This window comes from Saccostrea echinata, unplaced genomic scaffold (assembly GCF_033153115.1).
Source record: "Saccostrea echinata isolate AGI-Se365-2 ecotype Australia unplaced genomic scaffold, CSIRO_AGI_Sech_v1 ptg000054l, whole genome shotgun sequence".
Classification (NCBI taxonomy): domain Eukaryota; kingdom Metazoa; phylum Mollusca; class Bivalvia; order Ostreida; family Ostreidae; genus Saccostrea; species Saccostrea echinata.
The window spans coordinates 39967331-39994216 of NW_026889803.1; the positions used below are offsets into that span (position 1 = coordinate 39967331).

Genomic DNA, 26886 nt, shown 5'->3' on the forward strand with positions numbered 1-26886 from the left:
TTAAAAAAAAGTTGTTAACTATTTTGAGTTTTAATAAAATTATTAAAACCTATATAGGGTACCGGGGTATGTTACATTTCCTTTTAATTATTCACCAAATGTACACAGGAAATTTTGGCCCTTGTAATTTTCGGCCTAAAGTTCTTTTCTTATTTTGGAAAATATTTCGACATTTCTATTTACCCATTTGATACAGATATACGGATCTTTGTGTTCTACATCGTTCACTGATTTGTCCGATGAGCAGACTTATGAGTGAGCCGAGGGAAAACTAAAGAAGAAAAAGTAAAAGGCTAAAAATTGAAACAGCGAAAACAAGCCATGTCTAGGCACTGCTTTATCATGTGTATGTACAATGTAGCTTTCAGCTTTACTCTCCTACTTCTATCCCACTGGATTCGTTGTACACGGTGACTCAGACACAATGGTCAACTCAGGATGAAGACAACGGTGAGTTTCAAAGAAGCAGCTGTAAATTATAAAATCAAAGTTCTCTGTGCAAATCGACATACAGTATCTGTGTAGGGTAATGACATAGATGTATCTGTTAGCAGTTTACATTAATTTTTGAATCAATGATCTTTAGGAGAAAGAAAAAAACAAGATGTGTTTGTGAAATACTGATGCCCCCGTATGGCAGCTTCTGGCGAAGGTTAAAGTTTCTCAAATGCAAGTCAAAATCCAGGCCAAAAGATAAAAAATGTTAAATTTGAAAGCCCTTGCTGCAACTGTTCAAGAGTTATGGCGAAGGTTAAAGTTTTTTAAAAGTAAGTAAAACATCAAGGTCAAGGTCAAAGTTGTTGGTATCCAAAGGAAGGTCTTGTCAAAAGGATTACATATGTAAAGTATGAAAGCCCTAGCACCAACTATTCAAAAGTTATGGCCAAGATTAAAGTTTTTCGAAAGTAGGTCAAACTCTTACGTCAATGTCAAAGGGTCAAAGTGGTTGGTATCCAAAGGAAGGTCTTGTCACAAGGACTACGTATGTGAAGCATGAAATCCCTAGCACCAACCATTCAAAAATTATGGCCAAGGTTAAAGTTTTTCAAAAGTAGGTCAAACTCCTATGTCAAGGTCAAAGGGTCAAAGTGGTTGGTATCCAAAGGAAGGTGATGTCACAAGGATTACATATGTGAAGTATGAAAGCCCTAGCATCAACCATTCAAAAGTTATGGCCAAGGTTAAAGTTTTTCAAAAGTAGGTCACACTCCTACGTCAAGGTCAAAGGGTCAAAGAGGTTGATATCCAGAGGAAGGTCTTGTTACAAGCAATACACTTGTGAAGTTTGAAACCCCAAGCTCCAACTGTTCAAAAGTTATGGCCAAGGTTAAAGTTTTTCAAAAGTAGGTCAAACGTCAAGGTCAAAAGGTCAAAGTTGTTGGTATCCAAAGGAAGGCCTTGTCACAATAAATACACATGTGAAGTTTGAAACCCCAAGCTCCAACTGTTCAGAAGTTATGGCCAAGGTTAAAGTCTCATAAAATTTTGCAAAAGTGGGTCAAACTTGAAGGTCAAGGTCAAAAGGTCAAATATGATAGTATCCAAAGAAAGGTCTTGTCACAAGGAATACACATGTGAAATATGAAAGTCATACATGTAGCTCCAACCAATCAAAAGTTATGGGCAAGGTTAAAGTTGACAACAGACAGACAGACAAACAGATAAACAGACAAACAGACAGACAGGACAAAAACAATATACCCCCGGGATCTTTCGATCCGGGGGCATAAAAAACACGGGAATTTTGATTCTGTGTTCACATTGTAGCCACAAAAAGTATTATTGTTAGGATTAAGTGTTAGGAGAAAATTTTTTATGCCAACTTACTGATTGATATAAGTGTGACCATCGGAGGCACAAACCTCTGCAAAGTCATCGTTACAAGGGTGTGACGTCACTGTTTTGCAGAAGAGTTCAAACACCAATTCCTGTCCGTGAGTCATTTGATGAGAGTGGCTATTGGCGTAACATGAGCCGTTGTGGGCAAGGTGAATGTACGGATTCTTACAGTGAAATTGCGCAAATTCGCATCTGAAGTAGGAAACAAACAAAGACGGTTTAATAATTCAAATTTATGCATGTGCTTGAAAAACATATTTACGAAAGACCATTGAACTCTTTTTGGTTATAAGAGAAATTATAAAAGCGCGAATAAACGCGTAACTTTTGCTCTGAAAAGGGCACCGCAAAGCGGAGCATCCCCTCGCAAAAGATCAAGGCAGCATTCGACATCGATCCCGATGCAAATTACGTCACTTCCGTTACGCAAACAAGGACAAACTTACCCACCCACCCAGACACACATTACTGTATCTTCTCCATCTCCGTTACGAGGGGATAATAAGGAGAAACTTTCACGACTGTTCGCTAAAAGTTCACAAATAAATGAGAATGTTTAGGATTCTTTGCGATACGTTTTTTTTCTTTTCGCAAACGTATTGTTTCGCAAAAATTACGCGTTCATTCACCTTTTACCCCTAAATACGAATAAATAGCTCAATGACTTTCGTAGATATTGGAAATTGTTCCTGATTAGTGTTTCCACACAATACTAGTATTTTAAAATTCAAAATTCCCCAAAACTGCATGGATTAAAAAAAAATACTTTCGTTGTAATACTACTCAACTTTGCTTTAATGGATATTAAACAACGGTGAATTTCCGTTTGAATTCATGCTTCAAGATAAATCATTCATTTAATTTAATGTTTTTTCTCAACAAAGTTGCTAAGTGTAGGTTACTTGTTATAAAAGGTAAAATTGTTGGTTCCACACTGGGGATCATGGCCTTGGAGGTAACAGACCTGTTCCAGCAGAAGTGAGCAATGGGCCAGTCTTTTCCTCATAGCAAAGACAACAGCAACTGTTATGAAATGTACAACGCATTGAAATCATGTGAAAAAAAAAAATAAATTCTTGTTCAGAATTTTAAATATACCTATAAATATAATTACAAAATAACATTTTAATGACATGAATTAAATTGAATGTAAACTGACAATATGAAAATATTCCTGTGTATACTGGCATGTCATTGCTCAAATTTGCATAACGTGGGTTATTAGAGATCGATCAAATAATAATTTTTCAACTACTAGTATTCTTAATATATGAAATAAACACGTACCAGAAACAAAAAACAAGAGAAGCAGAATCCTCCTCATCTTTGATGACTGATCTTGTGTTCACGGGCCAAAAGTACGGTAAGTGTTGGAACTATAAAGTATTACAGTTCGTAAATATTCTAAAGGCTAGACAAATGTAATGATTGTCAGATTTTTGCAAGGAAGTCCATCAACTTGCACATAAGAATCAGTAATCTAATTCTTTTTACCATCCAAATTCAGTATATAATAATTCTTTTCTTAACTGAAAAGTAGAAAGATATTTTGAAAACAAATTATCCTAAAACTGTTTCTTATGCTTTTTACCTTGGCCTTACTCTATTACAGAAAATGTCAAAGATCAAGCTACCTTATCTCTTTGTCGCACGCACGAAGAGGTCATATTTGTGGAATTCACTACAGTTCCCATCTACATGTATTCCCGTTATCATTGATAATACAATATCTCTGATACCGGGTTCATTTCTGATTTCCGAAGAAATACAAAACATTTAAAACCAAATTTCGTTAGTTTCAAAGTAAGTGCATCAGTATGATGACCTATTCTTTATCTTCCTTTAAAGCTTTAAAGTTGCAACTTCATGTACTGGAATTCTTGTATTCTTTTCAAAGGTGCTATGTATAGTATGTATGGTAATTGAGTTTTTGAATATCAGTGGATATCTACGAAATCACACCGAATGAAATATAGGATTTTCTAGCCCAACTTTTAAATAGCGACTTATGTCAAGGGTTTGTGTGGAGTTCCGAAATCACAAAACCTTGACATTGTGAGGATGAAGTGAAAAGTATAGTCCCTCCTTTTCATTTGGAAATTAACGCGTTTTTGAAAATATTGTGTATAAACAATATGAGGAAATATTAATTCGCTTGGTTTTCACCATTTGTGTATAATTTATTCTTCTTGTTAAGTAGAACTTTCGGATCATTTTCTTTGAAAGGAGTTATCATTCCTTTCTAATTTGCAAACAATCGATTATCAGCTACGATACATGTATAAATTGTTTGTATTTATCTATATTGGCACTGGTTTTATCTTAAATTCAAATTACTAGGCACATTTTTCTCCATTATGTTTTATTTATTCCTGTGTTTTTAATTATGAGACAATTTAAAACTAAAAAGTAGAATTAAAAAGTAGAGAGCTAGTTTAAATTTTTAAAATTCCTTAAGAATTGCTTACAATGATTGAATGTTAACAAATATTTAATAATCTAAATCATTTTTATCTAGATAGATAATTCAGATGGTTTGATAAATTGGACACACACTATATCACTGTAAAATGTACCACTCGGTGAGTAAGCCATGTGTATCATGATAGAAATATGTTTAAGGTACAAGGTTCAAAATTGTCCTCCATATTGGATGAGGTTGGACGAGGCTCACCAACTATGCACTTGAATGACTTCTACAAACATGAATTGTCGGAGGACATCTTTTATGTGCTTATTTGTTTCTGCCATATTTTTAATAATCGTGTACTTGACAATTTTCAATCATGGACCCCCAGAAAAAATTCTCTCTGCTAACTCAAGGACAAATGAGTATCTAGACCGCGTGTTAGCCGGAGATGGGGATGAAGAGGTCCTAAGATCGGCACGGGCTTGGGATTCTTTCATCAAGGCCAATCATTTCGTTTCTATTGGTGATATCTACGACAGTTGTGGTAAGCTTCAGTAAAATAAGTATAGATTATAGCCATATTTAAAATTATTAAAATTTCGTATTTTCCTTTGCATACTATAATAAAACAAGCAAATGGTGCAGGTGGAAATGCACACAAAGTTCCACTGAAACCTGTCCAGGCCCGTAGAACACAGGGGAGGGGGGAGGGGGCCCTGCCCCCACTTTGCTACGGGTCTGCTGTGAAGCAAGATGTTAACTTTTTAGATTTTGGCAAACGGTTAATCAAATGTAGTCTGAGCCAACATGTCTTCAAATTATTTTTCAGATGAAGACGGTAGAAAATGGCTAGGTAAAACTGTCATTCTACCAGATAAAAGGAGAGGCGGAGTAACATCTAAAACATTTTTAAATGTAACATTTGGTAAGTATATGTCGTAGTGAAATCAACAAAGTGATCACGTTTTGTAATTTTTATATATAAAAAAAACAACATTGAAACTACTTATGTTATTTTATTTATGGACGACTACTGCATTCAATTGAAAAGTAGTCTTGCTGTCTCAAGTGTACGAACGCTGTGTACTAGTATGTCTATTAATTAAACTTGTATAAGTTTTACCCCCCAAAACCAAAAAGCTCTTTAAATTTTTACTTGTTTCAAACTATCTTTAAAATAAGAGGTCTATGGGCTACAACGCTAATCTAAGTCAAATTTCTCTTAATTTTTCATCACTTCAGCAACTTCAATCACACTTCTGTGGTGCAAATGTCGCACGCCGCGTGTCATAATTTGAACAACCATTAAATCTACATTAGATGAGGACGTTTAAGTTAATTAATTGTGGCCCTATTAAATTTGACGAGAGGATTTCAAAGATTTGTTTTCTGTATTTCCTTTTTAGCCCCAATGATCCTTGGTTTAAATGAGCATTTCTGATGAAAAAGTGTCAGGCGTCCGTCTGTCTGTCGTGTGTTGTCTGTAACTTTTTACATTTTCGACTTCTTCTCCTGAAACACTGGATCAATTTTAACCAAACTTGCCACAAGGCATCCTTGGGTGAAGGGAATAAAATTTGTTCACAGGAAGCGCCTTCTTTCAAGGGGAGATAATTAAGAATTCGTGAAAATTTGGTGGTATCATTTAAAAATCTTCTTTTCAAGAACCACTGGGCCAGAAAAGATGAAACTATTGTGAAAGCTTCATAACATACTATAGATTCAAGTTTGTTCTTATTACGACCCCTGGGATAGGGTAGGGCCACAATAAGGGGTGACCCGGGTCAAAGTTTTACATAGGAATATATAGGAAAAATCATTTAAAAATCTTCTCAAGAGCAGTACGAATACAGATGCATCCTCAGGTAAATTCAAGATTGTTCAAATCATGACCCCTTGGGGTAGGGCGAGTCCACAATAGGGGGTCAAAGTTATACATAGGAGTATATAGGAAAAATCATGGAAAAAATATCTTCTCAGAAACAGCAAAGCAATAATTAGTCATATTTACACAGTAGCATCCTCAGGTAGTGTAGATTTAAGTTTGTTCAAGTCATTACCCCTTGTTGTAGGGCGGGGCCACAACAGGGGGCCAAAGTATTACATAGGAGTGAATAGGCTTTAAAAATCTTCTTCTCAAGAACAGCATAGCGACGATAAGTCGTATTAATAGAGAAGCATCCTCAGGTAGTGTAGATCTAAGACTGTCAAAATCATGACCCCTGGGGGTAGGGTGGGGCAGAAATGGGTGATCAAAATTTGACATAGGAATATATAAAGGAGAAGTCCCTGAAAATATTTTTCACCTGAAAAGGAAAGCCATAATTAGTCATACATGCAGGTAGTGTCAACTCAAATTGTTTGAATCATGACCCCAGGGAGTAGGGTGGGGCCATAATTTGCAATCGAAGTTTTACATAGAAATACATGTTTAAGAAAAATCTTTAAAAGTCTTCTTCTCTTCTTTTCATAGACAGAAAAAAAAATTAGTGAAACTTTTTTATCCAGTAAAAACGTGCTATTAAATTTTAACAAACAGGTGACTTTTATGAAAAAAGAAAAGAAACCCATATCAAACAGTTGTAACTCTATTTTAATTTTAATTTTTTCTTTTTTAAATTTGCTCATATAATTTTTTTTTTTTTTTTTTGCAGAAAAAACGTTAGACGACGGTGAATTTTTCTTGAGTGTTAGTTATGGCGGGAAAGATCTGTATGAGAATAAGTGGAAGTTTTGTGAAATGGAAGAGGAGGAAGATGACGAGGAACGGTGGATTTTCTGTCCGTATAAACCCGGAAGTTACTCCTGGGTCATAGACCGGAAAATACCTAATTATCTCCCAAAGGTACAAAAGTCATTTTTTCCCGATTGGATTTTCTTTCCATATAAGGGGGTCTTCTGTCCGTAAAACCCGGAGTTACTCCTGGGTCATAGATCGGAAAATATTTAATTATATCTCCCAAAGGTACATAAGTAATTTTTACCCCAGTGGATTTTCTGTACGTATAGATCGGAAAATACTTAATTATCTCCCAAAGGTTTTACTCCAGTGGATTTTTTGTACGTATAAACCCGAAAGTTACTCCTTGGTCATAGACCGGAAATACGTAATTATCACCCAAAGATACAAATTTAAAGTAATTTTTACCCAGTGGATTTTCTGTCCGTATATACCCGGAAGTTACTCCGGGTCATAGACCGGAAAATACCTAAATATCTTTCAAAGGTACAAAAGTAATTTTTACCTAAGTGGATCTTCTGTCCACAAGGGGATCTTCTGTCCGTAAAACCCGGAAGTTACTCCTTGGTCATATACCGGAAAATACCTAATTATCTCCCAAAGGTACAAAAGTGATTTTTACCCCAGTGGATTTTCTGTCCGTATAAACCCGGAAGTTACATGTATTCCTGGGTCATGGAGCGGCAAAAATAACAAATTATTTCTCAAAGGTAGAAAAGAAAATTTTACCTGAATCTGATATGAAGAACCATTCTCCTACATGTAATAATTTATGTTAGAAATTCGACATGGAATCCCCCACATTCGATAAGAGAAAGTAAAAAAAGTTCCATAGCTAAGGCATGGCAAAAATTAATACCATTTTAACCCCAGAAACAATTATTATGTTGATTAATTGTTTCTCTATATAAAAGACAATGTAGACTTTACTGAATATAACAAAACAATTAACTACTAGAAAATCCATATGCCTACCAATAGACCGATAATGAAATATATCACTATCGTATCATTCAATTTGGACAAGAAAATAAATACTGTAGATGAAATGAATAATTTCAAAAGTTTTGACCCCCAACCCCACCTTCGAATGAAAAAGAATGCATAATCTTGAGAATGAAAATATTTGTAATGTTATAAATGATGCAGTAGTTCATATTTAACATAAGGATCACTCACGATAGGGAATTCCGAATACAAGTACTAAACAACTATTACTTATCAAATCCAAGGAGGGGGAATTAAGAATCAAGCAACTAAAAGGTATATTATCCTTTTGGAGATTCAAGAACAGATGATACACCCCACCCCCCACCCCCCAAAGAAATAAATAAAAAATAAATAGATGTCTGGATTGATATATATTTTTGGACTTGTTTTGATTGTAAATGATGTGAATTAAATTTCTAAAATATTGAGTAATTGTAAACTTTCATGATGTTCAAAATTCTACCTTTTTGTAGTCATCCTTATTAATCTTTACAACTTTTTGTCACTTTTAATCCCATTATTGTGAAACTTTGAATGAAAAATGAAAATCTATAGAGACATGACTTAAGTTGTTATTTTCAATATTTTTGATAAAAGTTTGTTTGTATCATCTGTCCTTCAGGCTGTCACAGGGAATTGTTTTTTTTTTTCTTTCAAATACAAAGTTTAAAAAGAAAGTAACTGAAATTCTGTGCAAAAGTGATACATAATCCATCACCTTTTCTTTCATTGCTAAAATTTTTGATAACTGTCCTAGAGATTTACAATATCTTATACGGGGCAATAACCCTCTGCTCTAAATTTCAGTATTTTTTTTAATATGGTTTTCATCAACAACAATAGCATTAGATTCAAATGGAAAACAGTATAAAGTATGAAGCGTTGCTTACTTTTTCAAAAATGAATATTATGTCTAATCATGATATAAAAAAAAAATGTGACATAGTGAATAGAAAGAGCAATAATTTATTATTATCACCACGTAAAATTAAAATATGAGATGTATATGAAAACAATATTTAAAATCATACATATTAAATTCTAATTAGAAAACATAGTTAAGCGTTGCTTTTTAAGACAGAATATCACATTATTATCTGTGTTTGTAAAATCTACGAAAGTTATCTTAAGGGGGGTGTACTAGTAATAAAAAATCTTTATCTGATACATGATAAATTACTGTAGCATTATTAAAATTGTTTACTATAAAAGTAGAAATATCCCAAATTAACAGTTTAAAAGAACTGGGTGAAAATGTTTTAGGTCAAGTATTATTAGTAACTATCAAAAATATTGGCAAAAGAAAACAGAAGTAAGTGGTTGTAACCCAATTTGGATTTGAGTGAATTGACTATATAATGGTCCTTATTACTAGACGCTGGTATGACGTCAAACAATCAGTCAGGTTGGAATTATTTTCTTGGGAAGTTATCTCTCATCAGAGGGTTGTTCCACCTTAAAATGTAGCATCGAAAAAAGATTATGATAAACCAGGTTGAATGCAATTTAAGATCATGGCTTTTGTTCCCTTTTTAGCGCGTTATTTCATCGTAGATATAAGATATTTATTGTGCTTATATCATTAATTTTAGGGTACCTATAAAGCCACAGCGAGATTAACAGATGAAAATGAAGAAGTACTTATGTGTGGATTCGGGGAATTTGTTTTGTAGATCTGAACAGTGTAATTAGTTTAACTATTTGTGTTGTTGCACTAATATGTTAACAAAACATGCTGATGTAAACGGTGCCTAGATAGCGCAATATTCAATGTATCTGTATATATATTGAGATAAATAGTGACGTAATTTATTTGTTGACCGAAATATTTGAATGTAAAATTAGTACATTCACAGTGTTATTGACACGAGAGAGAGAGAGAGAGGGAGAGAGAGAGATTTGGAAGAAGCAGGGCGGATCTTGCAGGGATGTAAGTCCCTCCTCTAACCCCACCCCCACACACAAGAGATCAGAATAGAAATAGACAAGGTTAAAACCCTAGGAAAAGTGGACCCCTCTAAAGTCGTGAAGACAAATAATACATGTAGGTAGGGATTTGTGATTTGTCACTGTTATACAGTGACAACGAAGAAATATTACAATACTTAAATTATAATTATAAAGGTACTTTAATGAAACAAATGCTGTACATGTTTCTGGACCTGTTTGTAAGAATATTTAGACTGAATGTTCAGAATTTGATAGTTTCATTATATTAAAAGGTAACTTTTATCTATATCTCGAATGAATGTGACCTGTCATTGACGCAACCTTGTTTGCAAGGACAATAGCCCGAATCTGATAAATGCAAGATTACAGCTTACTGTATCAATTTGTATCAATTTCCCTTTGTGAACTATGTAAAAGTCAGAGCTGGAAATAAAACGTTGAAAAATATTGACTCTTTTGCTCTTTTCTGTAGTTTTACTAATTAAGTAGGTGTAATTGGATGTCTTTAAATTTACTGTTCCAACTGAAGTAACATACTTTTTGAATAACACAGTTCGTAGTCCATTAAACGATGTCTTTAAAAAGTCTGTAGACAAATAATCATATGATTAAAAACTTTCTTTATATCGCTTAGCAAGTATGTAAGTAGAGCTACTTATAAAACTGAGTATATGTGCTTCAAGTTCATCGAAATGGATACACGTAGTTAAACCTTGGCCCATTTTACATCCATCACTGTGTAGTGTCAAAATTTAGTTATGATTTATGGACATGGCTGTCAGATAACTGCTATCGTGGGATAACGTTATCAATAGTTGATGATCAAACAACAGAGTGATAGAGGATTGTCCCTTGGTTTCCTTCGCCAGAGACTGGTACAGAGCCAAATGTCCACTGTCAACCGGATGGACAATTGAGCACATGACTTTTATAATTTCTGTATTTTGATCAGGAGGGGCACTTGTCACATCTGTTTTAATTACAGCGAACTAACCGACTCAGTTGGCATAGAGAGAGGAGCGAGAGGTTTAATATAAAGGAATTTTTCAGAAAAAAGTATCTAGAATACTTTGGATAGGGATAAATTATGACATAACAGATGAATTTGAAAGGTATATGTCAACGTCGAACCGTAAAAATGATGAACGTGAGGAAGGTACCTTTAATCATAGCACTGACTATAATGACACTTTTCTGTTCTATGTTTACACTTTACATGACAATGTTTAATCATGGACCACCTTCTGAGATTATGGAAGCTAACAGACGTGTAGTGTTGAAACCTCAGAATTCCATAGAACTGGACTCGGAAGAAATAGATGAAGAAGAATCGGAAGCTGTCCGTTCTGCCAAACACTGGCAAAAATTTGTGGACGATAATAAATTTGTGGGTATTGGAGACGTGTACAACTCATGTGGTGAGAATTTGACCAATTTGGACAAGTCTTTTGGTACTAGTAATTGAATAATTATGCAGTGGTTCACGGAATAATCTTTTGATTTTTTGTTTTACCTATGTAGATGATAAAGACAGAATTACAATTGGAAAAGCAATAATGCTTCCCGATGAAGAAACGGGAGGGATAAAAGTTAGAACTTTCATCAACATCACCTTAGGTGAATAATATCTTCTTTTTTATATATCCTAGCAACCATTAATTCAAAAGATGGGACACATTTGCATCTTTAAAAAAAAATCTTTTTTTATTGTGTACATATGAGTATGTGTCGAAATATGTCAAGTATGTATATGACCATTACATGACCAATCTTAGATTATAGTGTAACTTAGAAGTCACACAATTTACTTTTGTAGAACTTTCTTTTTCCCCAATATGTATAAATTAGTAAGTTCCTATACTGTTTGTAACCATTTGAAAAATGAAAATGCTCTTTACTACAAAATATTTTCCAAACATACATGTCTGTCCGCTGGAATAAACGTGAAAATGGAATTATATTTCAGAGAAACCATTGACAGAGGGAGAATTTCTCGTAGATGTCAAATACAATGGTAAAGATCTGTACGACAACCACTGGGAATTCTGTACAATAGATGAAAACCAAGAGGTTCGTCAAGTATTCTGTCCTTACAAACCGGGATTTTATTCATGGGCAACAGACAAAAAGATTCCAAAGTTCATTCCAAAGGTAAGACGTTAGAAAATTTTTATTGAAGCACAACAATTTTTTTTTAGATATTTCACAACTTCTGGGTATACAGACAGAAAAAAACACATTCATTTGACTTTAAAGCGAAAAACGAAATCGAAAAACTTTGTACTTTATTGTGCACAATTTTTCCGACATTAAAAACCTTTTGGAGGAGTTTATGATGATTGTAGAGAAAGTATAATCCCTTCCGGTGAACCCTACTTAACCTTTAATTGCAGTGATATCCAGTATCTTTGGTAAAGATCATCTCAATGAATCACTTGAAATTTTTACAAACAATAAAATGTGATCTATTAAAAAATGCACAGCTTATTAAATCATGTGCTGAAATTGTTTCAGTTTAGAGGCTTTGATGACTAGCATCTAATGCAAGGGATAGTGTCAAGAAGGACCTTTTGATTGAGACCACAGGCCTTCAGATCGCTTTAACCCGACTGACAATCTTAAGGGGGGGTATAAAAAAAGAACCCCCAGTATGTCGGTCTGGTTAAAGCGATATAAAGGCCTGTGATCGAGACCACTATTTTCACTATCTGATCTCAAAATTCATTCCTGTCTAAAAAAAAAATGGCAAAACATGCTACTGTTATAAAAGCATCCATTCCAAATTTTCCAAATGTAAAAAAAAATTACTATTTTGTGTTTTTTTTTTTGTTAAAAGGGTAAATATGAGACTCGAGCTTGGTTAAACGGTGACGATGGAAAACTGTTGACTTGTGGGCTGACGACATTTGTTTTATAATAAATGAGGACCCTCACGCCTTAACAATGCAGAGAAAACTGTTTTTGTATTACATGTATTTATCTTTATGGATCTTGCATTAATACACTGTACTATGATATTGTTCATGATTGAGTAAAAGGTGGTCTTGTTAATAACCCAAAATGATTATACTCGTTTTCTTTAAATATGTATCAGGGATGTTGCATTTATATGACGCGTGTTGCTTTGATTTTGTCTCGTTTTAGAGTTGTATTAAAATATTCCACTCTAAATACCCTGTGTAAATACTCGTATATTTATTAACTTCATGTACATTAATTTTCTTCAACCATTATTCAGACTTTGTTCCACTTTTTGTTTTATTTGTATATGTGTAACCCCCCCCCCCTCTTTTTTTAAATACGAAAAATACATTACATATATATTTTTTATGCACATGTGATTACCTCGGTTAGGAAGAAATTCATTACATGTATTAAATTATTCTTTTTATGGGCATTGATTTCCTCGATGATGAAGTAATACATTGCATGTATATTATTTTTAATGTAGGTGTGATTATCTCGCTTATGAAGAATTACTTTTTTCCCCATTAAGATTTTTTGCAGTATTTCTCGAAACAATGCATCTTTTCTGAAAGTGTATGGAAAATATCTTCATTTAAAGAGAAATATGTACAGATATATCTTTTCTGGATTTTTTTTAACAAAAAGGGTTTTATTTTTCTTTCTTTCTTTTTCTAAAGATGCATATATTTGCTGATGAATTATCAATGAAAGAAGTATTACATGTAAAGTTGAACATATTCATATGTATACCGATGTTAGAATTATTTGTAATCAAAGTCTTTCATCTTACTCGTAAAAGTACGCCTAACCCATGTTAAAAAGGTTATAAATATATACATGGATATATTTTTGTTTATGGGACATAACATTTCTTTTATTAGAGATAATAGCTTAATGAAAGAGATGTCTTGATCTAATTTGTTAATGTACTCATAGTATAGAAGTTAAAATAAATCTGAATGTACATGTATGAATAATAAAACTATTGTTAAATAAAAGTAACAGAGAATTATGGTTATTTTGTTCATGGTGTTGAATATAAGGTACTCTTCATCAATAATTACATGTATTTAAAATGCAAGTTTGTGAAAAATGATCATTATTATAAAATCTTATTCTTAGAACGTAGCTGCAGGACTCTTTGTTTATATAATGTACTAGTATTCCCTTTAATGGCGTTATATTGAATACATTCTTTTTCGCTAGTAAAGGAGGGGGAAAAGCGAACAATTATGGGATAGTTTAAAGGTCTTGTGTACTGTGTACATAACGTATAGATTATTAGTATATTGATTTTATCAGATAACTGTACCTCTGAAAAGATCTGGACTGTATACGATCGTTGTACTTTTTTATTCATGCAAACAGATGACCCTAATTTTTGACTTTTTATAGTAAGTGTATTAGCACGGAGCCTTTAAAATTGCTATCTTTCACCAGGGACCTATATACTATAGGTCCCTGCTTTCACTAATCTATCACAAATTTTTATAGCGTATATATAAAACATGGATGTATTTTGCTATTAAATGTATCGAAGTTTTATATCAAATATATTATTAAAACTACTTCAAAAATACTTCCACAAAAAGGGGCCCCACTCTCTCTTTTCCTAAAGGGGAGATAATGTTATAGGATAAAAAGTTAAGTACCGGTGATAAAAGTATATTTCAATGACGAACCTGGGTGACAAAATAAGGACGATTTGGAAAAGAAAAGCAGAGTACCTTTCTCGTTGGCGGAGGGTGGGTGGGCTCGAATCTCTTCTAAACAAGAGACCCATGGACCTTGAGGGTCACCTATGTATTATGAGTTTTTCAGGTTTTGACCAATTTGGACCTTTCACCTGGAACTGGACTTACGTGACAAAAAATTTACAGTTGATGAAGACTCTGTAAGATTAACATATTCATACAGTTTTTGTCTCCTATATAAGTTAAGGAGTAAATAAGACAAGGTACGTAAAACTATGTAATAAATTCCAATATACATATATGTCCAACTTATCCCCACCCTAGGTCCTGAAACCTGTTCCGGGAACATGAATTTATATTTTTTGAAGAGGGCCGGGTTAGCGGCTCATTATAAAAAAGCAAACAATTTGTCCGCTACATAGATATGTGAACAAAATTAAGGAAGATTTTCAAAGATCTAATTTATCTTAAAATTATCCTCATCCTAGGGCCTAAATCATTGGCCAAGGGACCATACTTTTTACGAATTTGGTAGAGAATTTAGGCCATAATCACCAAACAAGACTATAAACTGAGAACAGACTCAAGTAAATATTTTAAACCAGTAGAAGTTGTGAAATAATTTTGATAATCAAGCAAAATTTCAACATGTGTTTATATCTGATAACTAGTATTATACTAACCTGCAATTTAAAAAATAAGAATGTATGTGAAAAAAAAAAAAAGCTTTAAGTCTGTTCTCAGTTTATGGTCTTGAGTCCACAACTAAATAAGGCTTGATGTATGGGTGTAAAGATTTTTGAAGCCTGTAATAAATTTGATGATTCTGATTCCACCCCTCAGGCCACAGGAAGGCAGAGGCCAAATTCAATTTTACAATTTTTGTTCCTTTTTGCCCATACAGTGTATATGTTATATACCAAAATGGGTTGGAATTGGTTTTGTAAAAACAATCTGCGATTCCAGGGAAGATGAAAACATTCAAAAGTTAATGACAAACATAGAAACTGCCATTCTTTCTATAATATTGAGGGGTACCCATCTCTTATGCGCAACTTCCTCTATACCACTGAATAAAATTCAATGAAACTTTTACAGAATCTTTATTACATAGTGCCATTGTGCTCCTCCTATTTTACTTTTAGATCTGACACTTATTTCGAGTCTCCCATAGCAAAAAAGGACTTTGCCATTATAGTCATATAGGAGGCGGGGGTATCATTTTGTGAGCTCAGTGCTCACAGTACCGTACCTCTTGTTCATATTTTTATCGAGGGAAAATTTATAGTTTTGGAATATGAAAAACGAAAATAACAGAACAGTTGAGATCATCATTTTACTATATAAGATGTATAAAAAATAACATCAAAAACAAACAAATAACAAACAAAAAATATGGACCACATTGATCGCCTGTATTGTAACAATCACTGATGCTGTCATGTCTTCTGAGCTGATTTTGAAGTAAACAAAAGTTGATTCACATTTCTACAGCTTGATTCAAATTTCTACAGATTTATTCATATCTCTACATCAGGGAGATGCAACGGAGGCGAAAACAAAGGGCGTCAACTTCCATCTGTAAGATAAATAAATAGCCTAAGGAATGGTTTCTGGAATCTTGTCAAACTTTCATATAAACTATAATATGTAAAGGTACACTTTAAATGTGGTCCTTTAATTCTGCTACTCAAAATTCGACAGTTTAACGCATCTTACCGGCTCTAAACATCTTCCTAATTCATCAATGTGCTTGGTCTGAAATTGAATATTCAATTATACATTAAATCTTCAAATTAAATAGTATATACAGTTGCAATAAATAACAAAATCACTTTTTAATGCATCATTAAAGTACAGGTGTTGTTGGATTGTAATATTGACCATATGATTGCTTAAATTTTATTTGAAAAGATATATTCAGATACCGGTATTACCTTTTTTATTGAGTATTTACTCTCCTTTTCGTAAGGAAACTCTCGTTTTAACACCCACGAACTAATCTCGAGTGGTGCTGGTTGAGGCTGGGGTCTATTTCGTCGTTTGAGCTTCCCTCTCACCTGCAATAGTAGACAAAGATGTGTTAATGCTGTTATGTTTCTGCATATACGTAACCTCTTTTGCACAGATTCTTTAGTCAACTCAGTAAAATGATATTCTTTTACATAAATCTTACCGCTGTAAGAGGTGGTAGTCTGGTCAGTTTTGCTACAAGCAAAATCCTGTCTTGTTCAATGTCCATCTGAAAAATAACGTATTCGTGATTAAACATACCTCAGTGAAATTCTCCTCCCTTCCCATACTTTTATTTTCGCCCTTTACCATCCTAACCCAAATAGGCAAAACTGACCCTTGCGCTAAAGCAAGCTTAAATTGGTGAATTTATAGGACATGCGAAAAATTCCTAGCATAAAAAACATTCATTAAACGAAATATTGCAATAGGCCTATAGATACTAGTAAGTGTATTAAACAATAACGAATGTAACAGAGAGATATGTTAAAATTTAATTTACAATTTTTATATAATACATTGTACAAGGCAGTACTCACCGACTCAACTGATCTTCCGTACGCATCAACTACTCGTGCCTAAAAATGTAACAATAATTTTAAGAAAATATTTGCCATTTGACAGAGGCGAAAAAATTTAGCTACAAGAAAAAAAATTCTGCTTTAATCACGGTACACAGAAATTAAAAACGCCCAGCTTACATTTAAAAATACGTCAAAATTACCTTCTTTGTTGCGTAAAGATGCTCCGATTGCTCACTTGATCGCTTCATTGTAATTTTATAAAATTAAAAAATATCTTGAACTGTAACGAATGTGTTGCCACAAAGTATAACAGAATATATACCGAATCAACGTCGTCGCATTGTGACGTCACAATCATTTTCTATTCATATTGTTACGTCATAGCAAATGTTTATTTTCGTATTTACAAGAATATGTGATTTATTGTGCATAATCATTAAAACAAGTTGTATCTTTAAATATTTATTTCATCCTACAATATTTCAAATCTTCATACTTCTAATAATGCAGTTGAAATGTCTCAATTAAAGGCGTATTAAATAGCTCATTTAATTGTAACAGGTTACTTACATCGACTAAAGGTGCTCAAGTACTGAGCTTTCAAAATTATACTCGCTCCCATATGATTATAATGGCAAGGTGCATTTCTTGGCAGTATGTAAAGAGATTTTTTGAAAGTTCCATTGAATTTCACTCAGGGGTTCAGGAGGATGTGTGTTAAAAAATAAACACCCCTTTTATCGAGTGTAATGGCAAAGTCCATGTTTTCTATGGAAAATCCAAAATATCTACGTAAAATAAAAGGTGCACAATGGCACTAGATAATAAGGATTCTGTCAAAGGTCGCATTAATTTTTTTTCAGTGGTATAGGAGGAGTTGCGGATAAGAGATGGGTACTTCCAATATCAAATTAAAAAAAGGCAAAGTCCATACATGGTTTGCTACAGGAAAACCCCAAATATCTTTCAGATCGAAGGGTAAACATTGCCAGGTGCTTTTACATTATATGTTGTGGTTTCTTTATGTTGATAAGACGCTTTTGCATTATACATGTATGCTGCTTTTTTCTTTATAAGATGACTTTGAAGTATATGGTTATATTTCGTAATGTTTATTATAAAAATCCATCACACAAGGCAGCTTTGGCGTGCATGTTGTTCTCGATCTCTGTCAATAAATGTTTTAATATTTTAATTTGTTGAATATGAGTACTCTAAATGTGATCGTTATTTCATGAAGCTGCTAATAATTATTTTGTATTTAAAATAAATGAGTATATTGAACTACATATATTTAAAAATCATATCATTGATGAATGTGGCACCTCATCTGAAGGTGGTGAACAACCCTCGCAAACTCGTATACTTCTAAATACAGTAACAAACAAACGTTAGAAATAAGATTCTTGAATCATTAACAAATGTTATATTCAAATACAGACGGCTAAATTCGAATGGGGGATCCGACTTCTCCCTCCTGAGACAAGAGTCAGGTTCCCTATTCGAATTCTGCAAAGATTTCAATATACGCTGGAATAAGGAGAGGATCAAGTGACAATTACTATGTCATGTTTGCACAAACAATAAAATTTATTAAAGCACAACTGTAGCTAAAAGAATAAATTTTATTAAAAATTACATCGCTCTCTCAACGTTTGCATTTTTTGTCTGTACTTCCTCCATCAGTAACGCAGTTAGGCATCTAAAGTGAAGTACATCAACATACCATTTAGACCCCCACCCCCAAAAGTCGACAGGACGGAATTTGCCCCAATCATAGCCCCCACCCAAACAACTAAATAAACGATGGAGACGGGATGAACCTAAATTATATCGTTAACGAATTTCAAATTCATCTGTGAATGCGCAATAAAGTCTTTTTTTCAACCAATTTTGTGGATGAATTGTGCCAATTTTCCACTTTTTAATTTTTAGAAGGGGTCAGGCGATCCCGTCTATTGGTTTACTGTCAGTCGAAACCTCAAACGGAAGCCGCGCGTGTTTGCAAAAATATATCTTAATGCTCGAATTAATCTTTTTGACTATCTTTTTCGATTTTATATAGACATTATAGACGTACACCTACTACTCTGGGGCAACGAAAACCTATCATTAGAGATTAACAATGGCATTTTTTTCCGTTTGTTCACAATTGCAAGTTCATAACTGAATCCTCCAGGCGCGTAGACAGAATGGGAGTGAAGTGTACGCAGAGAGTCTGCCCTGAGGCCCCCAGTAGGCGAAGGACGAAGCCCCCCCCCCCCTGGAAGCTCCTGGGTTTTACCAAATATTTCAATCACTTTCTTGCAAGAAATATCATGCTCTTTCGCTTTTCTTTAGAAATAAAAGACTTAGTAATATTGTTTTAACGGAAAGTTTAACTTCCACGGAAACTTATTTTTACGTGTACTTGAGGCTGAATATTTTATCAATATGTATTGGTCTGCACTATAATATAATATTCAGCAACAATTAAATATAATAAAATGTTAGTAGACAAACAATTATTTTAAATCATATACTATTTGATCAAGCCATTTAGCGATATGATTAAAATTTAATTTTTCAAATATCCTTAAAAATTGTCAATCTGTTATAGAACACTTACAAACCAATGAATGAGTTATTTGGATTTGGCAATGATTTAATAATACATTCCAAATTTGATTGTATAGACATGATACTGCAAAATTTTATTCGAAATAATATGACAAAAATAATTTGAAACAAAAATACTTGCTCGATGATATTGAGATTTTCTTTCTCTGAATAACTCTCTCTCTCACCTATATTTCTTTTTTTGTTTTTGAAAATGGTGTGTAGGCACTTGCGGATAGGCAGCTACGCGCACCGTTTACATAGCTAACTTACAACTATGTTATTTGAATATGTTTTTTGAAATTTTGCACGACAATTACATGTATGCGTTTTATTTAAAGGTGCTTAGACACAGATTTGAACTTAATATTTTCTCAAATTTTCTGTATAATATCACGACTTATATATTGCAATAGCATTTCACATGAAAATACAATTAAAAACTTATTTTATCTGGAAATTATTGGAACTACGAATTCCGGGACGAGTTTGATTAACACATCTTTGCACTTACACAAATTTTGACTTTATCCTTAATATTTAAGAAAAGAAGCGATTTTGTTATGTATTAATGAAAAATATTACATCTATAATCCAGAAAATTCAGAGTAGAAATGTTCGAAAGCAAAACCAACTCACCAGTATTGTCAGTCCGTGCTCTGTGATGTGCACAGAGTTTAACAAATGGAACACACCCGTGAAACGTAAACTGTTTTTGTAAACAGGGCACGAGCTCTTTTATTGTTAATGTTTACGATTCACCGGGTGTGTTCAATTGTTAAACTCTGCACACACCACTGAGCACGGACTTACAATACTGTGAGTGGGTTTTGCTTTCGAACATTTCTACTCTGAATTTTCTGAGTTATAGTTTTAATATTTTTCATTAATACACAACAAAATTGCCACTTTTCTTAAGTATTAAGAATAAAATTAAAATATGTGAAAGCGCAAGGATGTGTCAATCCAACGCGTCCAGAAATTAGAAGTTTTAATAACTTCGAGATGAAATAAGATTTTTATTATATTTTAGTATGAAATGCTATACCAACATATAAGTCATGAAATTATACAGAAAATTTGAGAGAATGTTAACTTAAAATCTGTGTCCAAGCACCTTTAAGGAGAGAAACCAGCAAGTTGTTAGAATTTGTTTCCAAACCTATTGATTGTCAATTAAATACATGTATGTTCAAACATAACAAGGAGATGGGTGAAGAAGGCGTGTAGAATGCCTATAGCTTCAGATATGTAAAAATCTTATTCAATTTGTGAATTAAGTATTTAGAGTAAAATTCTCATTATCGAAATTTATGAATTATGATAAAAAAAAACTTTTCTGAGGAAAATTTTATCGGCAAAAGTTATGTGTATGTTATTAAAAAAATAATGTGGTATTCGTGGGGTTCGAACCCTAGCAATAAAAATCCCAAGTATCATTTTCCTTTGAGACTAACACTCTAAACCAATACGTTACACAGCTCTTGAAGATTTGTGGCATTTAAATCATATTTGTGATATGACCCTTGACTAAATAGACCAAGTTTTTCTCGGAAATATGAGAATGTTGTGTCATAACAGTGTATTTTTAAGGTATAGTGGGTCATTGCTCCATAGTTTTGTTGACCAAAAAATGTAAATTTTTTGGCAAACTTTGAGGATAAACTTTTAAAAATATGGAGCGAAGACCCATTCATAACGAAACATTGTGTTTTAGTATGAGAAAATGATCCTTTTTGCCCTCTCTAGTGTGCGTATGCCATTTCATAGGCAAAAATTTCAATCTTAGTGAGATTATTGCAAATTGTGGAGATTTTACATAAAGTATACTTTAATTTTAGATGAAATATCAAAGAAAATTTTGTTATAATTGAGATTTAATTTTTCACCTTCATTTTTGTTGCACTGTAGGCATAGCGCTCACCTTGTTTGCCCATCTTCTTTGATCATTAGAGAACAAATGCAACATTTTATCATTAATGGATTTTTCATCATTATTAACAAGCCTAAAACATAAAAATGATAATCATAATTGTTAATGCCTTACGTAACTTTTATTTGCACATTTTTTTTTAATTAAAAAAAAAATGGTATGTATATATTAAGAGAGTCCCGCCATTTCGAAGTCTTTGACAATAAGGGTTTGTTTGGTCCAAGCTTAAGTGTCGCTCTCAAGTCCAGTAACTGATGTGTGTACCATTCCTGAAAATGGGTGTTCAACACCATTTGCATTTAAAAACAACTAGAAATTCTAATTTAAACAATAAAATGTCTTTCTTTCTTTGTTAGTACGGGAATTAATGTCGCAGCTGTTGCAGAAAAAATACATAACCCGCGTAAGCGGGTTATGTGTATTTTTTTTCTGCAATAGCTGCGACATTAATTCCCGTACTAACAAAGAAAGAAAGACATTTTATTGTTTATATTTATATTGTTATTTAAAAAAAACATTCAAATTAAATTGAATATGTTAAATATTGTATTATAGATGTGTATGTCATTGTATGTATAATTGATGGAACAGCCTTTGCTTAAGAAATCTATGCAGGTGACTTGCTTAGTGGTTGTTTATGGACTGATTAACGGCAATGGTTTTTAGAAGAAATAAAGAAAATGATATTCAGTGGATGACATTCCATACGGAAGCCGGTAGGTGCCAGGTAGAAAAATATTTTATTTGGCGGCCGCCAGATAACTTTCTGGCGGCCGCCAAATAAATATCTGGCGGCCGCCAGAAATTATCTGGCGGCCGCCGGATAAATATTTGGCGGCCGCCAGATAACTTATGTGGCGGCCGCCAGAAAGTTATCTGGCGGCCGCCAGAAATTATCTGGCGGCCGCCGGATAAATATTTGGCGGCCGCCAGATAACTTATGTGGCGGCCGCCAGAAAGTTATCTGGCGGCCGCCACATAATTTCTGGCGACCGCCAGATAACTTTCTGGCGGCCGCCAGTTATTTATGTGGCGGCCGCCACATCTTTTTATCTGGCGGCGACCAGAAAATTATTTGGCCGCCGCCAGATAATTATTTGGCGGCCGCCAGATAAAATATTTTTTCTACCTGGCACCAACCGGCTTCCGTAATTCCATGTATGCGCCTAAAAAGAGCAAGATAAAATCTGAACTCTTTCCTGCACACTTTTCTCCAGTGTAAGAAATCAGTGTATTCACTTTACTGTTGTAACAATATCTATTTCAAAAGCTTACATTTAATTAATCGGGCTCAGAGTCTTATAATTAAACCGGATTTCCTCGCCCATTATCGATAATTATTGCCACCTTTATAAACGCATGAAGCTTCCGATTTTTTTTTTTTTTTTTGTTCAATACAGATGACTAAAATTTAAATAAGAAAATATAAAGTACTCACCTAATAGCTTTTAACTAATTCTATTTAATGATACCAATGTGAAAGTTCCAACTGAAGCATACGCAGATACAAAAAATTATTTGTGTGATCGTTGTCCACGGTTTTACATATCCTCAAAACTGTGAATTTTACCTCAACCGCAAAAATTGATACCCTCGAATATTGATGAAAAAACATGCAGATTTATATAGTTGTGCGACTCTCACGTGCTTCAGATAATGTGTACTTTTTTGATGACCAGTTTGAAACTTTTTGAAAAAGGGTTTCTCAAGCACAATTAAGTATTCTAAAATCAATTATTGACCATAATTCATACTAATGGAAACTGTCGAACGCGTCTCTGGTGATAGGGTTGATTATCACTAACAATGTACCCCAGAGTACAACTGCATAGCGTGGCTATTACCCTTAAAAGAGTGACGCTTCATCCCTTTTTTGTATTGTTCATGTTTTTTATCATGGGAAAATGAAAAGTTTTGGAATAAGAAAAAAAATAACAGAGCAGTTAAGGTCATCATTATTTCAATATATTAGATGTATATAAATAACAAAAACAAAAAACAAAAAAAAAAAAAAAAACAAACAAACAAAAAAAAAAAAAAAAAAAAAAAACAAACAAGAGATTTATAACAGTCCTTGATGCTGCCATATACGTGATCTTCCGGGTTGATTTTGAAGTAAACAAAGTTGATTCACATTTTCTACAGCTTGATTCACATTTCTACTGCTTGACTCAAATTCCTACAGCACAGAGATGCAACGGAGACGAAAACAAAGGTCGACTTCAACATCCATCTATAAGATAAATAAAAAGTCTAGGAAACGGTTTCTGGAATCTTGTCAAACTTTCATTTAAACTTATACGTAAAAGTACGCTCTAAATATGGTCCTTTAAATCAGTTATTCAAAATTTGATTTAACAGGTTTACTCATTTTACCTGCTCTAAACATCTTCCAAATTCATCAATATGCTTGGTCTGTAAGAGAATATTTAATTATAAGTTAAATATTCGAATTTAAAAGTACTTTGTATCATGGTAACAATATTCAACAAAATCGCTATTTGATGCATCCATGGCATAGTCAAAACAATTGTACTATTTTATAGTAGTTGAATTGTATACACGAATTATATACAAAATTCAGTATTTATTCTTGATCAAAACATATAATTTTATCATTAATGATTATTTATTTCATAAATAAAAAGATTCCCACTTGATTCAGTAAATTTTACTCGGAAAGATATTTTGTTTGCAAATATTACCTTTTTAACTGAGTATTTACTCTCCTTTTTGTAAGGAAATTCTCGTTTTAACACCCAAGAACTAATTCCGAGTGGTGTTGGTTGAAGTCTTTTTCGTCGTATTCGCTTCCCTCTCACCTAGAATTGAAGAGGAGGATATGTTGGTGCATACAGCATCTTGTTTCTTATATTACTTAGTTTGTTAGTACATTTGAGTCTATCCAAACATGTCTTAGTAACCTTTGGTTCAGATTTTTACTCAATCCAGTAAAATATTTTCCTTTTACATAAATCTCTGTGTATGGCGAGCATGTTTGAACTATTGTATAGTAATGTAGTAAAGTAGTCACGTAATACGTGAACTTGGATATGATTTTTTAAATTTATCCACATACATGTAAAATATGTCTACTTCATGTTTTATGCAACGCTATTTGCACTGACATAAAAAAACAACTTTTATCATAGCAAACCTATCAAACATTTTCTTACGGCTGTAAGAGGTGGTGGTCTGGTCAATTTTGTTACAAGCCAAATCCTGTCTTGTTCAATGTCCATCTGAAAAATAACGTATTCGTAATTAAGCATACATGTACTTTAAACTCCCGTCCCACACTTTTTATTTTCGCCCTCTACCATCCTAATCCAAATAGGCAAAATTTACCCATGTGCTAACTTATGTCACATAACTGTATAGCAAGCTTTTGGTGAATTTAATAGGACACGCCAAAAATTCCTAGATTAAAAAAAATCATCCTACGAAATACTGCAATAGATTAGAAACTATTAAACAATAATCTATGGAACAGAGAGATTGTTATTTAGTGTTATAAATCAACTTAAAATTGTTATCACTGTACAAGGCAGAACTCACCAACTCAACTGATCTTCCATACGCATCACTTACTCGTGCCTAAAAAATGTAACAATAATTTAGAGAAAATATCAGCCATTTGACCGAGGCGAATAATAATAATTACTACACGTGTAAATAATCTTTAGTTACAAGAAATACATTGCTTCTTTAATTACGGTACATGGAAATTAAAAACGCTATGCTTACTCATTAAACATATCAAAATTACCTTCTTTGTTGCGTAAAGCTTCTCCGATTGCTCATTTGATCGCTTCATTGTAATTTATTTATATTAATTTATATTGAAGGGTTACGAATGTGTTGCCACAACGTTAGAAGTTAGAGACTACCAAACAAACGTCATTGCATTGTGACGTCACAATCATTTTCTAAACATATTGTGATGTCATAACTAATGTTTATTTTCGTATTTGCAGAATATATACATACCAAAATAGATTTATGGTGTACAAGCATGTAGGAATTTATTTACGTAGTTGCAGAATACCGTATAAATGGAATTTTTAGCGAGACGCGAATTTAGCGATTTGTCCTTAAAAATCAGTGATTTAATTTATCGAGAAGTAATATTAGCGATTTTGTGGTGCATAGAAAAATAAGGGTAACCTCTTACGTGGAATAAATTGTTAGCGATATTTAATTTTAGCGCTAAAATTTCTGCTTATACGGTATATACATACCAAAATAGATTTACGGTGTACAAGCATGTAGGAATTTTAAGAGTATTAGAGTTATAACAATTTGTACGTCTACTTTTTAAATATTAAACTCTTTCCTACAAGATTTCAAATTCTCATACTTCTGTTTATTGAAGTCATGCAGTTGAAGGTTAGAGCCTTATATAAAGTATAAAATAACGCATTTACTGTTTGTTTAAATAAAACAAGAGATCCATGAGCCACATCGCTCACATGAGCACATTGGTTTGGAAAAAAGCAGAAATCAGACCAGTATTGAAAAGTTTATGGGAGAGGGGCACAAACTTAAATTTACACTACCTCAGGATGCTTCCATATCAATATTACTAATTGTGGCTTGCTGTTCTTGAGCAGAAGAATTTAAAAGATTTTCTCCCTATATATTCTTATGTAAAACTCTGATCACTCATGGTGGACCCACCCTTAATTTGAACAAATTTGAATCTACACTACCTAAGAATTCTTCTATAATAATATGACTAATCATGGTTTTGCTGTTCTTGAGCAGCAGATTTTTATGCCCCGCCATAATATGGCCGGGGCATAAAGCGTTTGTCATGTCCGTCTTCCGTCCTTCCGTCTGTCTTTCCGTCACACTTTGCGTTTAGCTCGGTTCAAAGCTCAGCTTCAAAGAAACTATCCAAGATATTTTTATCAAACTTCATATGCTGATAGATATTGATGAGAGCTATGCAACTGCATCAACATTTTTTGACCTTGACCTTTCATTTGATCTTGACCTCACTTTTCTTAACTTAGTGTTTAGCTCAGTTTTAAAGATACCATTCAAGATAGTGTAATCAAACTTCATATTTTGATACATACTGATGTAAGCTATTCAACTGCATCAACATTTTTTGAACTTGACCATTCCTTTGACCTTGACCTCATTTTTCTTAAATTAGTGTTTAGCTCAGTTTTAATAAATTCATTCAAGATATTTTTAACAAACTTCATATGCTGATACAT

At 33.3% G+C, this 26886-nt stretch overlaps 5 protein-coding genes across 6 annotated transcripts; 2 read left to right on the forward strand and 3 right to left on the reverse strand.

The window, feature by feature from the left end:
- Positions 1-324: 324 nt before the first annotated feature.
- Positions 325-3202, reverse strand: LOC133172613 (serine protease inhibitor dipetalogastin-like). The gene is made up of 4 exons (XM_061307545.1): positions 3127-3202; positions 2742-2862; positions 1828-2031; positions 325-469 (listed from the first exon to the last, which is right to left on the reverse strand). The coding sequence occupies exons 1-4, from the start codon at positions 3161-3163 to the stop codon at positions 385-387; spliced, it is 447 nt and encodes a 148-aa protein (XP_061163529.1). The 5' UTR covers positions 3164-3202; the 3' UTR covers positions 325-384.
- A 1267-nt stretch (positions 3203-4469) lies between these two features.
- Positions 4470-10376, forward strand: LOC133205210 (putative phosphatidylglycerol/phosphatidylinositol transfer protein DDB_G0282107). Of its 2 annotated transcripts, none has more exons than XM_061340971.1 (4): positions 4470-4790; positions 5079-5174; positions 6904-7094; positions 9572-10376. In XM_061340971.1, the coding sequence occupies exons 1-4, from the start codon at positions 4529-4531 to the stop codon at positions 9650-9652; spliced, it is 630 nt and encodes a 209-aa protein (XP_061196955.1). In that variant the 5' UTR covers positions 4470-4528; the 3' UTR covers positions 9653-10376. The 2 variants fall into 2 exon arrangements, with proteins under 2 accessions (XP_061196955.1, XP_061196954.1); XM_061340970.1 differs by having other exon boundaries at positions 4471-4793.
- A 364-nt stretch (positions 10377-10740) lies between these two features.
- Positions 10741-13857, forward strand: LOC133205172 (putative phosphatidylglycerol/phosphatidylinositol transfer protein 2). The gene is made up of 4 exons (XM_061340919.1): positions 10741-11347; positions 11451-11546; positions 11896-12080; positions 12766-13857. Exons 1-4 carry the CDS (start codon positions 11029-11031, stop codon positions 12844-12846), a joined length of 681 nt encoding a protein of 226 aa, XP_061196903.1. The 5' UTR covers positions 10741-11028; the 3' UTR covers positions 12847-13857.
- A 2419-nt stretch (positions 13858-16276) lies between these two features.
- On the reverse strand, positions 16277-17407 carry LOC133204874 (uncharacterized). Its single transcript, XM_061340617.1, has 5 exons — positions 17328-17407; positions 17143-17181; positions 16767-16832; positions 16528-16650; positions 16277-16348 (listed from the first exon to the last, which is right to left on the reverse strand). The coding sequence occupies exons 1-5, from the start codon at positions 17373-17375 to the stop codon at positions 16277-16279; spliced, it is 348 nt and encodes a 115-aa protein (XP_061196601.1). The 5' UTR covers positions 17376-17407.
- A 6618-nt stretch (positions 17408-24025) lies between these two features.
- On the reverse strand, positions 24026-25509 carry LOC133204875 (uncharacterized). The gene is made up of 5 exons (XM_061340618.1): positions 25428-25509; positions 25217-25255; positions 24835-24900; positions 24364-24480; positions 24026-24073 (listed from the first exon to the last, which is right to left on the reverse strand). The coding sequence occupies exons 1-5, from the start codon at positions 25473-25475 to the stop codon at positions 24026-24028; spliced, it is 318 nt and encodes a 105-aa protein (XP_061196602.1). The 5' UTR covers positions 25476-25509.
- Positions 25510-26886: the final 1377 nt, after the last annotated feature.

What these genes read in the sequence shown, in the direction of transcription:
- LOC133172613 (XM_061307545.1), bottom strand. Translation starts at nt 3,163, where the DNA reads ATGAGGAGGATTCTGCTTCTCTTGTTTTTTGTTTCTG. An exon ending in TCTCTTGTTTTTTGTTTCTG is followed by an intron (nt 2,863 to 3,126) that starts GTACGTGTTTAT and finishes ATTTCATAACAG; the next exon opens with TTGCTGTTGTCTTTGCTATG. An exon ending in AATTTTACCTTTTATAACAA is followed by an intron (nt 2,032 to 2,741) that starts GTAACCTACACT and finishes TTCCTACTTCAG; the next exon opens with ATGCGAATTTGCGCAATTTC.
- LOC133205210 (XM_061340970.1), top strand. Translation starts at nt 4,529, where the DNA reads ATGACTTCTACAAACATGAATTGTCGGAGGACATCTTTTATGTGCTTA. An exon ending in ATTTTTAAATGTAACATTTG is followed by an intron (nt 5,175 to 6,903) that starts GTAAGTATATGT and finishes TTTTTTTTGCAG; the next exon opens with AAAAAACGTTAGACGACGGT. An exon ending in TACCTAATTATCTCCCAAAG is followed by an intron (nt 7,095 to 9,571) that starts GTACAAAAGTCA and finishes CATTAATTTTAG; the next exon opens with GGTACCTATAAAGCCACAGC.
- LOC133205172 (XM_061340919.1), top strand. Translation starts at nt 11,029, where the DNA reads ATGAATTTGAAAGGTATATGTCAACGTCGAACCGTAAAAATGATGAAC. An exon ending in AGACGTGTACAACTCATGTG is followed by an intron (nt 11,348 to 11,450) that starts GTGAGAATTTGA and finishes TTACCTATGTAG; the next exon opens with ATGATAAAGACAGAATTACA. An exon ending in TTTCATCAACATCACCTTAG is followed by an intron (nt 11,547 to 11,895) that starts GTGAATAATATC and finishes ATTATATTTCAG; the next exon opens with AGAAACCATTGACAGAGGGA.
- LOC133204874 (XM_061340617.1), bottom strand. Translation starts at nt 17,375, where the DNA reads ATGAAGCGATCAAGTGAGCAATCGGAGCATCTTTACGCAACAAAGAAG. An exon ending in ATCTTTACGCAACAAAGAAG is followed by an intron (nt 17,182 to 17,327) that starts GTAATTTTGACG and finishes TTACATTTTTAG; the next exon opens with GCACGAGTAGTTGATGCGTA. An exon ending in ACGGAAGATCAGTTGAGTCG is followed by an intron (nt 16,833 to 17,142) that starts GTGAGTACTGCC and finishes GTTATTTTTCAG; the next exon opens with ATGGACATTGAACAAGACAG.
- LOC133204875 (XM_061340618.1), bottom strand. Translation starts at nt 25,475, where the DNA reads ATGAAGCGATCAAATGAGCAATCGGAGAAGCTTTACGCAACAAAGAAG. An exon ending in AGCTTTACGCAACAAAGAAG is followed by an intron (nt 25,256 to 25,427) that starts GTAATTTTGATA and finishes TACATTTTTTAG; the next exon opens with GCACGAGTAAGTGATGCGTA. An exon ending in GACCACCACCTCTTACAGCC is followed by an intron (nt 24,481 to 24,834) that starts GTAAGAAAATGT and finishes CTTCAATTCTAG; the next exon opens with GTGAGAGGGAAGCGAATACG.